Below are 16,397 nucleotides of genomic sequence, written 5' to 3' on the forward strand. Positions count from 1 at the left end.
GGAAAAGCCCTTAATTACCATTGTTTATTTCTATACCAAATGTCATACACTTGCAATGAAGCTAAAAATATAAACAACTACATCATTATGTTGATATCCTATATTTTTACAATAAAACCTACGACAAACATGTCTTCTAATATCCTCAGTTGTTGCGTATACCGAGCTGCATCAAACACATCTGTAAATTACTTTCCTTGAACCCATTGAGCGAGTTCACTTTAATACCGCGTGCTTTATATACATGTTGCTGCTGATTGGACTGCAGTTCTGACACACCCACCAAACAAGAGAAAACGTATCTCAAACCCTGTTGTACACTGGTGCACGCCGTTTCCAGGAAACATGACGTTCAACCTGGAAACCGTAGCAAAACGTTGCGCACCGTTTTGAACTTGAACGTGCCCCTGATTGGCTCTCTCTCTCTCCTCCCCCTTCATGAGTGGACATGCCCCTACTACTGATTGGCTCACTCTCTCTCCTCCCCCATCATGAGTGGACACGCCCCTACTACTGATTGGCTCACTCTCTTGCCCCATCATGAGTGGACACACCCCCTACTGCTGATTGGCTCACTCTCTCTTCCCCCATCATGAGTGGACACACCCCCTACTGCTGATTGGCTCACTTTCTCCTCCCCCATCATGAGTGGACACACCCCCTACTGCTGATTGGCTCACTCTCTCTCCTTCCCCATCATGACTGGACACACCCCTACCACTAATTGGCTTACTCTCTCCTCCCCATCATGATTGGACAAGCCCCTACTGCTGATTGCCTCACTCTCTCTCCTCCCCCATCATGAGTGGACACGCCCCTACTGCTGATTGGCTCACTCTCTCTCCTTCCCCATCATGACTGGACACACCCCTACCACTAATTGGCTTACTCTCTCCTCCCCATCATGATTGGACAAGCCCCTACTGCTGATTGCCTCACTCTCTCTCCTCCCCCATCATGAGTGGACACGCCCCTACTGCTGATTGGCTCACTCTCTCTCCTCCCCCATCATGAGTGGACACGCCCCTACTGCTGATTGGCTCACTCTCTCTTCTCCCCCATCATGAGTGGACACACCCCCTACTGCTGATTGGCTCACTCTCTCTCCTCCCCCATCATGAGACTGAAACACTGATTGCAGGTAGAAACTGTGTGGAATGGATATTTGGAGTGATATGGATGAGGAGAGGGAACATAATGCCTCCTAATTTCAGTAGATAGTCGAGTGATTGCATAGACTCTCAGTGTCAGGAGAAGCTCAGGCTTACTCTATGTGTGTGTTTGTGTGTTGTGTGCACCTGATTGTGTGAGTGTGTGAGTGTGTGAGTGTCTGATTTTGTCCAATTAATCCCTCCCTGCGGATGTTCCTAGAATGCCCATCAGACACAGGAAGAGACCCGGGGGGATCAGATAAACACACACACACACACACACACAGACACAGGTACCTGTTTAGCATCACAAACACTCTAATCATCTTCTCTGCAGTGCTCAGAATATTTTATTTCTTACATTGGTTTGTCTAATCAATCACAGTTGCTGCATTTAATTATATTTCTCTGTATTTTGCTCATTTGCTTTGTTAATTCAGTTTTTCCTTGCTTAAGTCTTTTTGTTGCTTATTTTTTGGCACTATTTTCCATGAAGCTTCTTTGAAACAGTATCTATTGTGAAATGCAGCACACAAAAGTAACAATCACTGTAGGTTCTATAGGTGGATTTATTTTACCATGAAAAATGATTTTCTTGTTTTTTAGTAAAACTTTCTTCAATCAAGAAACATTTAATTGAGTGATATAGGACAAGATATGAAGTCTTGTTTTCTGAAAAATTTAGTTAAGTGACTAACCCCCCCACCCCACCCCACACAAAAAAAATAAAAAAACACACATTTGTTTTCCCTTTGAATTAAGTTTATTTTTCTGATCCCACTGGCAGATTTTTCATTCAAGTATATAAACTCACTTAATTTTGATACATTTTTCAGACAATACTTAATACCTGAAGTAATTTTGCTTCTTGAGAAAATTAGATATTTATACTGTAAAACAATTTCTGCATTTCTGCAAAGTGTAAACCAACCCTGATACTTCCAGGTCACTAACCCTGATATGGCTGATATTTATTTATTCGATGATCGCTGAGCTTTTAAGTGTTTGTTTGACCATGAAGCAAATCACCTTTGCACTCGCACATCCTGCTCACTCTCCCTGAATAAAGTCCTTGGACTCGAGTGCAAATGTTAACCGGTCAGTATTCTGATGTCACAGTACAGTTTGGTGGGTTTTATGGTTGAGAATACAAAATATAATATACTGTAGGTGGTTTTTAATGTGTAGCTTTGCTGTGCAACTCCTGAATGAAATCAAAGATCCGCATCAAAATCTGGGTAGTTGACAATAACATGAGCATGAGCTTTTCAAGATGTTAACATTTTTATGAATGCAAAAATCTACCTTTGAGCTTTTTGCAGTTCACGTAAATGTTATGCAGCAGGGTTATTATAGTTAATTATAGTATTTTTGTCACCTTAAATAAAAGTAAACTGAAATAAAATAATTAAAAAAGTAATTTTAATAAAACTATAATAGTATCTCAATTGTACTAAAATAACACTGGCATGCAGTGCGACATGGCATTTTTGTAAAGTACAAATTCTTCATGCAGTCTCTCGATTAATATAAGCTCAAAACGGCTTGTAGGATGATTATAAAACAATTACAGTAATTTTAAAAACTGCTTTAGATTGAGTATAGCATATCGCACTGCATTACATTGATTTGGACTTGATGATATGTTTAGCTCAATAAAACTAGTTAATTTAGATGTTATCAAATTAAGCTACCAGACAAAACATCCCTGTTGTTCAGAATGTCCATCTCACTCTTTTGCATTCAATAAAAGTGAAGGATGACATTGACTGTCAACTAAGATTTAAAACAACAACAACAACAACAACAACAACAACAACAAAAGTTTAATTTCTCATTGCATCTTCGTTTGTGTTCCACAGAATGAAAGTTATATGCATGAGTGCATTTGCAGGGTGTCCAGTCCACATACTTTTGACCATGTAATGCATCAAGCCACACCTCTCTTTTTTGTGTGTGTGTGTGTGTGTGTGTTGACGTGAGGGTAAAACTCTTCTTCACTTGTTGCTGAAGTTGCGCGTGTCAGTTTCATGAAGCCCATTCACTCACCAGATGTGGAGCACGAGCTCTCCCGATGTCTGACGAAGGCGAGGGTCTCCGTGCCTCCTCTTCCCTCTCCTCTTCCTCCCTCTCCTCCTCCTCCTCCTCTCCAGCTTCTGCCGGTCAAACTCCTCTCCCTCAGCCGCCAGGACCCCTGAAGCGGAGGGCATCTGATCCACATCCGCGCACCGACCACCCGCACACCGGATCCAGAGACGCGTCTTCCCGCGATCCGCTGGAGTTGACCATCAGGCGCTCGCCGGCGCGATCCGGGCGATGCAGCGGCGCGTCTCCGGTGCGCGACGGTCTCCAGAACCGCGGACAGCGACTGCGCTCCCCGCACAGACCCGATCATGAGACGCGCAGCCCGGAGGAGGTGATCGAGACCCCGCACAGCTGCGCTCCACCGCACGCGTGAGTCAAACCTTCAGTCTGAGGGACTTTATAACATCTTATTCCACAGGGCAGGAATATAGAAACGGACAGATGGAAAGTGTTTGTCAGGTAACCTAAAACTGCTTGATCTGGTCTATCTTTCAATTAACTGCATTATTTTTTCAAAAAGTCAAAACTATCATTTAATATGACCGAATAATCTTGCTTACACTTTCGAAAGTAATTTTAAATATCGATGGAGATAAAATTGGTCTTTAATGTAAGAACAGCATATTTTCACTTTTACAGTGAATAAAGGCTATTAAATTTAGCCTATACCCTAATATTTTCAGTGGGATCGACTTGCACAAAACTTAATACATTTTATTTATGGGTAGTTAAGTTAATAGCTTGTGTAATTTGCTCTACTTGCTGTTTATTGTGCAGTTTTTAATTAAATAATTTATCATTTATATAATAACAATAATAACTAATTAATAATATATTTTTCTTTCAGTTATAGTTATTGCATTACTCCATTATTTTATTATGTTATTGTAGTTAAATATAAAATTGTATTGTAAGTAGTGTCTTGGGCATTAATTAATTATCACCTCAGTTTTTGTATTGTCTCGTGATGTGTTGGAGCACGCAGGTGCACGCGACGCGCGTCTTTTATCAATTTAACTAACTTTTAACTATTATCTGAATGATAATTTAGGGTGGATAACTGATCTGACGCTCTCCAGTAGGCTATGATGCGCATGCGCTGATCATCTTCTTTGAGCTCCATTGAGTTGGTGCAAAAATTAGGCCGCGAATCATCACGATACGTCTTTAAATATTGATGTCTGACAGTATATTGATGTTTAGCCTATAATTGCCTGAAAGTGTGAAAATGAGAATGAGAAAATGGTTTGTAGTTTTGGTTCTGGTCTCAAGACACTGCCTGCAGCCTGAGATGAAAACAATAATAACCTGCCAAAATATTCCAGACAAGCTGCCTGTGTCATCATCTGATCCGCTCCAGCGGTAATGATACTGCAGGCAGAATCAGATCTTCATTAATCTCCATGTCAATCTCCAGATGAGACTCGACTTGAACATGACTGGGGTTATTTTCCAAAGGCCTCACCCAAATATAAGGATTCTGTCATCATTTACTCACCTTATGTCCATATAAAGCTGTATGACTGTCTTTTTTTGGAACAAAAAAGAAGAAATTGAAAAATGTTCTTGCTGATTTTCTTCTCTTATAGCCTCCTCTGAAAGAGAGTTTTTACGGTCCAAAAATTTCACTAAGAACCATTATCCAGACGACTTATTCGCTATAAAGTCTTCTGACGTCATACGATAGCTTTGTGTGAAGAACAGACCAAAATTGCTTTTTGTACATTTGGGAGCTTGTCCCTGTTCACTGTGTACTTTCATTGTGTGGAAAAGATTGCTGAGAAAATTAAGGATATCTAATTCTGTGAGAATGTAATATTGGTTTGGAGCGACATGAGGGTGATGTTTCATTTTGGGTTGAATTATCTCTTTAAATAAATAGCTTTTATACTCATGGAAACAAATCATATGACAATATAATTACAGTATAACAGAGTAACAATCAATAATAGATACAAAAAAAATAACAACAACTACAAAAACAGTTAGGGAGACAATGCTAATAATCATAATAATATCAGAAGTAAAAAAGAGAGAGAAAAAAACAGTATGATAGTATTTTCCTCACTTTTGGATTTTTTGATACAGAGAGCTTTACAAAATATTGTGGAAACATTGTGTTTCAAAATGTGGCTTAGAATGGGAAAATTTGCACTTATGTATGTGAAACTTAGCCAGGAGAAAATCATAAGACCTTCACTTATTTATAATAGTTACTCCGCCCCTACATTTCAGATTGGTTTGAATAAGCCACAACCAACTATAAATGCATTCTTATCAATAAAAGCTGTGATGTAATAAAATTGCAGAAAGGTATTGCTAAAATGGTTCAGTCTGTTACAAAATAGACTATATAATCAGATAACGATGTGCACTATATTGCCAAAAGTATTGAGACACCCATCCAAATCATTGAATTCAGGCGTTCCAATCACTTCCATGGCCACAGTTGTATAAAATCAAGCACTAGGCATGCAGACGCTTCTACAAACATTTGTGAAAGAATGGGTTGCTCTCAGCAGTGAGATTAAGCGTGGCACCAGGTTTCCACCTGTGCAATAAGCCCATTCATGAAATTTCCTCACACCTAAATATCCCACGGTCTACTGTTAGTGGTATTCTAACACATTGGAAGCAATTGGGAACAAATGCAACTCAGCCATGAAGTGGTAGGCCACATAAAATCACAGAGCGGGGTCATTCTGAGGCTCACAGTGCACAGAAGTCGCCAACTTTGTGCAGAGTCAACAGCTACAGACCTCCAACCGTCCTGAGGCCTTCAGATTAGCTCAAGAACAGAGTGTAGAGAGCTTCATGGAATGGGTTTCCATGGCCAAGCATCTGCATCCAAGCCTTACATCACCAAATGCGATGCAATGCGTCGGATGCATTGGTGTAAAGAACGCCACCACTGGACTCTAGAGAAACGGAGATGTGTTCTGTTCGGTACTTGCCTGACTGCATTGTCCCAAGTGTAAAGTTTGGTGGAGGGGGGATTATGGTGTGGGGTTGTTTTTCAGGGGATAGTTCTAGTGAAAGGAACTCTTAATGCTTCAGCATACCAAGACATTTTGGACAATTTCATGCTCTCAACTTTTCGGGAACAGTTTGGGGATGTTCCTGTTCCAACATGACTTCGCACCAGTGCACAAAGCAAGGTCCATAAAGACATGGATGTTGAGGAACTTGACTGGCCTGCACAGAGTCCTGACCTCAACCCGATAGAACACCTTCGGGATGAATTAGAGCGGAGACTGCGAGCCAGTCCTTCTCGTCCAACACCAGTGCCTGACCTCACAAATGCGCTTTCCCATAAACACACTCCTTAACCTTGTGGAAAGCCTTCCCAGAAAAGCTGAAGCTGGTATAGCTGCAAAGAGTGGACCAGCTCCATATTAAATTCTATGGATTAAGAATGGGATGTCATTAAAGTTCATGTGCATGTAAAAGCAGACGTCCTAAAACGTTTGGCAATATAGTGTATGTCTGTTATGTATTTCTCTGCTTAGCGAATTGTGCGGTTAGATCAGCAACATGCCGAAGTTAAATTGGTGGTATAATGCCCTTTTCACTAGAAGTAAAAAAAGTCTCTGATGTCTCCAGAGTGTGTATGTGAAGTTTTAGCTCAAAATACCCCACAGATATTTTTATATAGCATGTAAAAATTGAAAATTTTTGAGGGTGAGCAAAAACGCACCGTTTTGTGTCTGTTCCTTTAAATGCAAATGAGCTGCTGCTTCCGGCACAGGGGGGCGGAGCTTCAACAGCTTGCACTCACACAGACATGCACTGAAAATTTCTAAAACTTTTAGCCTTTTATGTTCAAACCGGATTCAGAGAGACTCAAGAAGAACTGACATGTAGAAGCAACAGGACATTTCTGAATGGTTAGTTGATGAATTTATGTAGCTGATGTGTAGTTATCTTCTAGCCATTGATTAGCATATTCTGTCATGATAATCTATAAATCGTGTTCAGGGGGTGGGGTTTATGTAAATGTTAGGGTTGGTGATGTCATTAACCCGGGAGGAATGTCGTGTAGCCGTTTGTTGTAGTCCTTAAAAAGCGATTTCTTTAAAAGCAAATATCTCCCTTTGCTTTGAACTTTGAGCGTCGTAACTTTGCAGATGTTGTTTATGCTCAAACAGCAACATTACACACTAACTAAAGTTAGAAAAGTCAAATCATAATCAACCACCCCTTTAAGATTGAATTAGTGTCTCGTGTGCTTCACATGAGAAGTGCACTATGTAGGGTGTTTCAGTCAGGTGCCATGTGAGGACGCTGCCTTAGAAGGGAGCGGAGCTGCTCATGTGGACTATGTTTGTGCTCTTGTATGTTTGTGTTGTACTGTAAGTAGGAGCCGGCCACTTTCAGTGTTTATTTAATATTATTTATATACTTTATCATAGTTATTAATGTTTAAAAACCCTAGTCACGTCCTGGTCGCAGCTTCTTCTTCCTCATTTTTTCTCTTCCTTTTTCCCCCAGCATAAAATATCAACAGAACCTCCATAATTTCAAAGCGTTGTAAAGAGGGTCATCACTTCTTTTATCTCAGTCTTTCCGCTCCGTTTCATCTGTCTCACTTCTCTGGCTTGTAGTCTTCCTCTCTCTCATTGTAATTCCAGCTGGTCCTTTCATTCTTTGTGCTGATGAGGAGCAAAAGCTCTATCTATATGCTGATGCTGGTACAAGAGAGCAGAGAGAAAAATGAGAGGAGATCTATACAGTAAGATGAAAGGATAGAAAAAAAGTTTGCATATTATTTTTTCTCTGTGAGTGTGTGTCCGTCGAGATAATCAGCTCCACATTTTCTCCATATGGATGGGCGCATAAATCATTCCCTGTTTAAACTTCACTCATATTAATCCTGAACTGTCAGATCAGACTCAAGCACATCATATAGTCATTAAAGCAGATGTGTGTTATACAGGCTTTCTCCCCATGCCAAAACCCATGCCAAACACTGACAATTTCTACATCATTGCACATGCGCAGAACTTTCCAGGTTTGATTGTCAATCGAATCAAGTCTTTACATGCCCTTTTGAACAGACTACAAAAGGTTTAAACCACCCCTTAGGATCCCAATGATATATTTTAATCGCATTTGGCCAATTCATTCCGATTGACGTGGTTGCATGAACTTTATTCAGACTGTGCTACCAAGTCTGATTACAAACAGATTATCAGGGTCCCTGTAAATGCAGACAATTATATGTAGATCGCACCAGTGCATAATGCATCATATCAAAGCACCTAGCAACCACCCAGAACACCATAGCAACGCACAGCAGCAGCAAACATAGTGCTGGTGTCTGCAATGTTTTTAACTTTTTTGGATTATAGATTGAACCATGGATTAAGTAAATAATGCTAACATTTTCTTCAGAAAATTTACAAATCTAGTTAGTTTTGCAATTCCATTTGGTGCCACTAGTGGCGCCACAGAAATCCCACAGGTTTAATCAGACACCGCTGAAGGCAGAACTCATGCACCTGTAACTGTATGAGAGAGAGACAGACGTATCTTGAGGATCTGAATGACCTCACACACACACAGAGCTGTCTGTCTGCACTCAGCATGGCTCTCTCTCGAGTGCGACGCTCTTTCATTTCCCTCGGGGAACTCGTGCTGTTTGAATTGGTTCCATTTTCACCCGTGTTTCTGCGTTTGATGTAACGCGTCAGAGCGCTGTGTAATCATCTTTCCCATGTATTTTTATCACTTAAGCCTTTTATCCGTCTCTGAGGAGCACAGTGTCAGTTAACTGATGGGCCACCCCACTATAGACATATCTTACAATTTTACATTTTATGAAGAAAGTTGTTTCCATGAGCATTGTAAATGGTTCCCAATGTCTTGCTGGGACATTATGTGGCTGCTAGGGTGTCACTTGGGCATTTATAAATCATTCACAAACGCTACAGGATGACACACACTGATTTAATACTTAGTTTTAGATATTTGATCACACCACACATATAAATATCAGCAACAATAATAGTTATGCTTGACTTAATAAACACCACTAATTAAACAACATACGCTTCATTGATTGTGTCTAACTGGGAAACTTTAGATTTTCTCTCTCTGGGTTTATTGTGTATTCGTGTGTATTTTCATAAAAGCAGACAGTGTTTTTGTTTTGTAGCAGGTTGTGACTTTCTGCAGTTTGCTGTAATATAAAATGTCTCACTTTGAGACAGATTTTGAGAGCATTTAGAAATAAAATACTCAGAGCAGCACAGCATCTACCAGACTGCATTGATCTGCTCGCTGCACATGTATGTTTCATGTGTTTGTGTGTGTATATTTCCGTTTACAGTGCTGCATAAGCAGTGTGTGTGTGTGAAACTGGTTGGTGCGGAGTAAATGGATTTTCTCCAGAGGCACTTTTGTATGTGTGCAATTTCAGACAAGACTGTGAGCAAGAGGACTAAAATTGAAATGCTTTTTGCAAATATAGCATCTGCAATCATCGTGTCATTTTTAAAGTGTCCACTCTCACTCTCATCTAGAAATGACAAAACACAAGTGTGTGTATTTTATCCCAAAATTGTTGAAATCATGGCAGTTTCTTAGCTTTTGGTTCCACTCTTGAACATCACGTGCATGGCAGTGTGAGATCTATAGAAAAAGCTGCAACCCCGAGCTGATCTCTGATGTCATTGATTATTGGTCCAATCATAGGTCATGATTGACTTATGTGGTGTGAAAGGCCAATTTAGCAACTTCTAAAAGCAGAGCTGTGATTGGCTGTTTTAGGCCATCAGTCTATTGACAAACAGTCATGGATTGAACTCATGCTGTGCAGTGAACAGAGCAGATTAGACTAGTTGAATTAAACACACTCATTTAAACTCTTTAGCTTCAGCCTTTTACTGCTAGTTTGTGTTGTTTTCCCAATGTTATTTTAGTATCATTACTATATATATATATAGATATACACTCACCTAAAGGATTATTAGGAACACCTGTTGCAATTATCTAATCAACCAATCACATGGCAGTTGCTTCAATGCATTTAGGGGTGTGGTCCTGGTCAAGACAATCTCCTGAACTCCAAACTGAATGTCAGAATGGGAAAGAAAGGTGATTTAAGCAATTTTGAGCATGGCATGGTTGTATTTCACAATCTGCTCAGTTACTGGGATTTTCACGCACAACCATTTCTAGGGTTTACAAAGAATGGTGTGAAAAGGGAAAAACATCCAGTATGCGGCAGTCCTGTGGGCGATAATGCCTTGTTGATGCTAGAGGTCAGAGGAGATTGTTTTATCATAAACACTTGACATGAACCAAACTCTTTCAGTCTCAGATACAACTATAGTGTTTGTGGGCGGGGCAAAGTAGGTGTAATTTACGGACAACCAATTAAAACCATAGGCTGGAATTATGCAAATTAGTTACAAACCCACATAGGCTCATGCAGGAATTAAGACTGGAATTACTGACGACTCGTTTCAGGCAGTTCAGAATCGTTTCTTTCTTTTGGGACACAATAACTCCATTTATCTGCACTTTGACCTTTGAAACTTTGAAGAGCTTTTACATTCACAAACATCTCTGCATGAAAGGTAACAGTGTAATGGGGCACTTTAACTTATTGATGGATAAAGTCAAGTTCTTCATTGAATATTCTGTATCTCATTACAAATAATATGGATTGCGACTAACTCTATGTTTAAACTTTCTCTCAGGTCAGAGGTCATGAATCGCAGGCACACCACCCTGCGAGAGAAGGGCCGTCGCCAGGCCATCCGAGGCCCCGCTTACATGTTCAACGAACGTGGCTCCAGTCTCACAGTGGAGGAGGAGCGTTTCCTCGACGCTGCGGAGTACGGGAACATTCCTGTCGTCCGCAAGATGCTGGACGAGTCCAAAACACTCAACTTCAACTGCGTGGACTACATGGGTCAAAACGCGTTACAGCTGGCAGTCGGCAATGAGCACCTGGAGGTCACCGAGCTCCTCCTGAAGAAAGACGGAATGGCTCGCGTGGGCGACGCGCTTCTTTTAGCGATCAGCAAAGGCTACGTGCGAATCGTGGAGGCCATTTTGGCTCATCCGGCGTTCGCGGGCGGTTTGAGACTGACTTTGAGCCCGCTGGAGCAGGAGCTGAGGGACGACGACTTCTACGCCTACGATGAGGACGGGACGCGTTTTTCGCATGACGTGACGCCGGTGATTCTGGCCGCTCACTGTCAGGAGTACGAGATCGTACACATCCTGCTAATGAAAGGAGCCAGGATCGAGCGACCGCACGACTACTTCTGCAAGTGCTACGAGTGCATGGAGAAACAGAGACGCGACTCTTTCAGTCACTCGAGGTCGCGCATGAACGCGTACAAAGGGCTCGCCAGCGCCGCCTACCTGTCGCTGTCCAGCGAAGATCCCGTACTGACGGCTCTGGAGCTCAGCAACGAACTCGCACGACTCGCCAACATAGAGACGGAGTTTAAGGTGAGAGATATGATATTACTAGAACCAGAACAAACAAAAATGGCTTATTTAGTCAATTCAAATCCAACTGTATAGCGCTTTTCACAATACACATTGTTTCAAAGCAGCTTTACAGAAAATCACAACATTTTTATTGCAAAATTTAAGTACTGGGTAATATTAAGCAACAACATGTACTTCCTATAGGGTTATGGTTTGGTTGAGGGTTAGTTGCTTGTAATTATGCATAATTTACTTTTATTACTATGGTAAGTACATGTAACGTATGTAACAACTTTAGGTAACACTTTATTTTACGGTGACCTTGTTACTTACATGTACTTACCATTGCAATAACAGTAAGTTATGCATAATTACATGCAACTAACCCTCAACCAAACCCTAATCCTACCCTAACCCTATAGTAAGTACATGTAGTTAATTATTATTACTCAGTACTTAAATATATATAATTACACTGTAACAATGACACCTTAAAATAAAGTGTAACCCAACTTTATGTAAAGAGCTGGGCGACAATGTTGTTACATTTTGTAACAAAATAAAAAAAGGCAGTTGAGATTTGCTATATACAGTAGTATATAACGCTTTACGTGACTTACTGTATGTATACGGATGCAGTTTGATAGCTGTGCAATTAAGCAAATTATATAACTTACTTTTTTATAACCAATAACCAAAAGTAGAGTTTTTACTGTAATTGTGCATCAGACCTGCACTTGGTCAGGAGGAGTTTAGCACCAGAGGGCTTTGATTTGAGCAGTTTTCTTGAGATTTCTCGCTCTTTCAGGTGATATAGCACATCATCTCAGTGGTGCTGTCTCTGATTGTTTCTCTCCAGAAGGTTTTTTCATCTGTTGAAGTCGTTCATTGTTGATTTAGTCCATTTTTTGGGCTTGTTTTCCTGTTGCGTCACCGACTTCTGTTGACCTTCAGTTGGCAGACAGATTGCCTTACTTTCTTTTAATTAATGTCCACTCTTATTACTATAATGTGCTGGCAAGCTTAAATTCATTTTCCGGCGAAGATAGCAAGATTTCCAGGACCTGAGGGAGAAAAGCAGCTCCAAACCATGCCGTACTTTACAGCTGGCTTGAGGTTTAGATGTTGATGTGGTCTGGTTTGAGATCTTGTGTTGGAGAAATGGTTCACATCAGGCATTGCTTCTGGTCAATAGCAAACTCAAATTTTGTGAGTGGTTTTTAATAAGGTATGGCAACTCTGACCAACATCTTTAATGCACCTCATTGACATTTGAATATCGGCTCAGTGTAAAACATGGTTTACTGTATTTGGGAACGTCAAGGTCATATTTGATCACAAATGAAAATGAAAAAAAAATAGGCGTGTAATAGATATAATGTATAATAGTATAGCATAATAATGTAATATATATAGTGTGTGTGTGTGTGTTTTATAAAAAAATAAGATTATATTTCAGTATTATTTTGCAAATAAACCTACTTTAAACCCCCTTTTTTTACTTAAAAAAAATCAAGGACATTACATGCAAAACTAAACTAACTAAACTCAATACAAACAAATACTACCATTATAAATACTTAAATCATGTATAAGTTTAAATAATATATATAGCACTATTTGTATTAAAATAATGATATATATATGTAATACCTATGAAATATAAAAAATATATATTATATTATATTGCCACAATCCAAAAATAAACAAATAATGGGCTTTATTTTCTTTATGCAAAATCCTTTTTCTTCCTTTTTATGTTGAGTCAAACGTGATATTGGCTGGTTTGATATGATTCTCACCCGTTTGGACTCATTGGAGCACACACGGTATACAGAGGTGTGTATAAAGTTGTTATTTGATGTTAGGTAAGGAAAGATAAGAAAAACTCAATCAATATATATAATGATAACAATTCAGAGGCATGTCTCATCTTCCCAAACTACATTAGAGCAGCAGTGGCACTGAATCTTCAGGCAATACAATCAACTCTCACTGTATGAGACCAATGAAGAACAGTGTGTGCAGAAAGTGTGTGTGTGTGTGTGTGTGTGTGTGTGTGTGTGTGTGTGTGTCTGTGAGAAATGGAGCAGGAAACCACCAAATAATGAACTCTAAGGTTGATATCTGGGCTGACGACTTTTACTTCTCACCTCAAGTGTATACGGACGTCCTGACCTGTGAGATGAAACTAGAAAGAAGATGAGAAGCACAATAGCTCTTTGTGTTGTATTTAAAAAGGTTCATCTTTTAGTGTGTAATGTTGCTGTTTGAACATAAAAAATCTCTGCAAAGTCACAAAGTTCTTCTCTATATCAGTGTCAGTGTTTCTAAACTCCTTGAAACGCCTCCATTGTCGTCTTGAGTTTCTTCCGGGAACGAACACGTCACAATATTCCTCATTTAAATAATTCATACGCAGAATAAAGGGGCGGGGCCTGGTTGAGTTAGTAAGTAGTGTGTTAAACTGGCGGTTATGGTAAGGGGCGGGACATACACTCGTAGTGCTCGACCAATCACAACACACTGCTCCAGCCGACCAATCAGAGCACAGTGTGCTTTTCAGAAGGAGGGGCTTCATAGAGACAGGAACTAAACAGAGCGTTACTGACAGAATGGGAGGAGAGGAGCCGCAACAATGGAGAATATGAGGAAAATAATGTGTTTTTTTAACATTCAAGCATTAAAACCTGTTCTAGTAGAGCTCAAAAACAACATCAAGACTTAATATGCCAATATGCCCTCTTTAAAGTATGACTTTTCTGCTCTACTAAATCAGTGCAAGTCAAATCTTATGCACGCATGTTTAACGTGAACGTTCCCTTAGAAGGTAGTTGCTCATGTAGACAGCTCACTAGGGTTTGAAAGAGAGATCATGGACTGGATGTGTGTGAGGATCAGGAGTAAGTGTGTGTTTGTCAGGGCTCAGATGGTGGCGTGTGTGTCCACTACACAACTGTAAATTAAAGTGTTCTTCACACATGAGTGTGTGTAATTAACTAAAGCCTGTCTCTGTGTGTGTGTGTGTGCACTTGAATTTGAATTTGCACGTCTAGTGTTTGAGTAAAGCGTCCACACGTTCACCAGAGCAGCATCTGTTACCCAGCACACACTGCTCACTAATGAGTGTGTGTGAGTCTGATCCATCCGATCCTCAGGGATCTGATCCGTCTGTGGCTCGGATCAATTCTCCTCCAGAGCCCTTACACACCGCATGTATTCTGAGGCAGCTTAAAGATGTTTACTGTAGTTTTATCCCGCATCTGATTCAGTCTTGTAGTTTCAGTCTCAGATGGATAGAGCGTTCATGGACCATGATGCATATTGAATGCAAACACGGCTTGATATACAGTAAGGCCATTCGATGATGAAAAGCTGTTGTTCCCGCAGTATCATCTTGAATCTGCAGCGATCGTGGATTAGTTTGTCAGATCCAATCATTCTTTGATCTTTCCACCTTGTAAAGGGTTGTTCTCTCTAACCTCATATAAACTCTGTCAGGCGATCAGACACCGATACGTCTCAGAACTTATTCCCACTGAAGAGCTTAACCTTTAAGAGCCATATGGGAAACACGGATAGTTTGATCTTCAGAAGTGCCATCTGTATTAGCAGCCGATGAAAACAAACCCAGGTTTTATCCTCCCAAAACAGGCTTCAGGCAAACCAGCCAGGAACAAAAGCCCTGGCGTTGTTTCCAGCCGTCAGTGAACCGGGTCTCCCAGCGCTCCACGCGTGTCACGATTACTGTCGCCAGCAACATCACATCTGTTTGAGATGAGATGAGACATATGCAGAGCTGATGAAATCCTCCCGCTTGTCTTAGAGGATTAGTGGAGGTTTCTAAGGAATATTAAAACACGAGGCAGGACTCAATTTAAGAGGAACAGACTCCCGGCGACTCCAGATGATCCTGAGGCCGCGTTTGAAGGAGGAATGCATAATGTTACAAATTAGTGCATTCATTCTGCTAATATGCGACAATTTTTCATTTATAACTAGTTTAAAAGCGAGACATTTTAAATGTATTAAAACTTTTAGATATTAATAATAGTAAAAATACTTTTTTTGGTATTAATTATAGCCTCATATACTTTTTACTTAAGATATTTACTTTATAATACAAAGGGCATTCTTTTGAAATTAGTGCAAACAATGAGTAGCTTCTCATTTTGACAACTTACCCCATTATAGTTACATTTCTTCTGCTAAAACGCAGCCATAAATGCTCCCCATATAAATATATGCATATAAATATATATTTATATGCATATATTTGCTGTTAAATGACCTATAATACAGTTAAATACAGATATAATGTGCTTTTTTTAAACTTGCTTACTTTAGATATTTAATTTCTACCAAGGCATTATTTTTTAAATCAGTGCAAATAATAAGCAGCTTCTCATTGTGACAACTTGCCCCGATATAGGTTCAATAAATGTTGTTGAACTATTTTTTTCCCCCTTGCCATTAATTGTTCAAATGTTTGTAGTCAAGACTTTCAATGTCTCTATACAGAAATGTATTTTCCTAAATAAATGTAGTGCTGTGAAACGTTCACTAGGGTAAAAAGCGTGGCCTGGTTCTCAATCTTGAACATGATTGATCTTGTTTAACAGACATTAAACCTCAGTGTAATTCTGTACAGTTGTGAAACAGTCTGCTATTGCACATCACTGCGATTAATCATATTAATGTGAAGTACAT

At 40.0% G+C, this 16,397-nt stretch overlaps 1 protein-coding gene across 1 annotated transcript in view; it reads left to right on the forward strand.

Annotated features, from left to right (window-relative positions):
• Positions 1 to 3,172: 3,172 nt before the first annotated feature.
• trpc7b (transient receptor potential cation channel, subfamily C, member 7b) overlaps positions 3,173 to 16,397 on the forward strand; it is a 59,632-nt gene continuing 46,407 nt past the window's right edge. Inside the window, exons 1-2 of the mRNA XM_081382492.1 lie at positions 3,173 to 3,605; positions 10,943 to 11,705. Coding sequence (XP_081238618.1) covers positions 3,226 to 3,605; positions 10,943 to 11,705 — 1,143 coding nt within the window. The 5' untranslated portion in view covers positions 3,173 to 3,225. The remainder of the gene's footprint in view (positions 3,606 to 10,942; positions 11,706 to 16,397) is intronic.

Source organism: Scardinius erythrophthalmus (genome assembly GCF_964197995.2).
Source record: "Scardinius erythrophthalmus genome assembly, chromosome: 13".
Lineage (NCBI taxonomy): Eukaryota > Metazoa > Chordata > Actinopteri > Cypriniformes > Leuciscidae > Scardinius > Scardinius erythrophthalmus.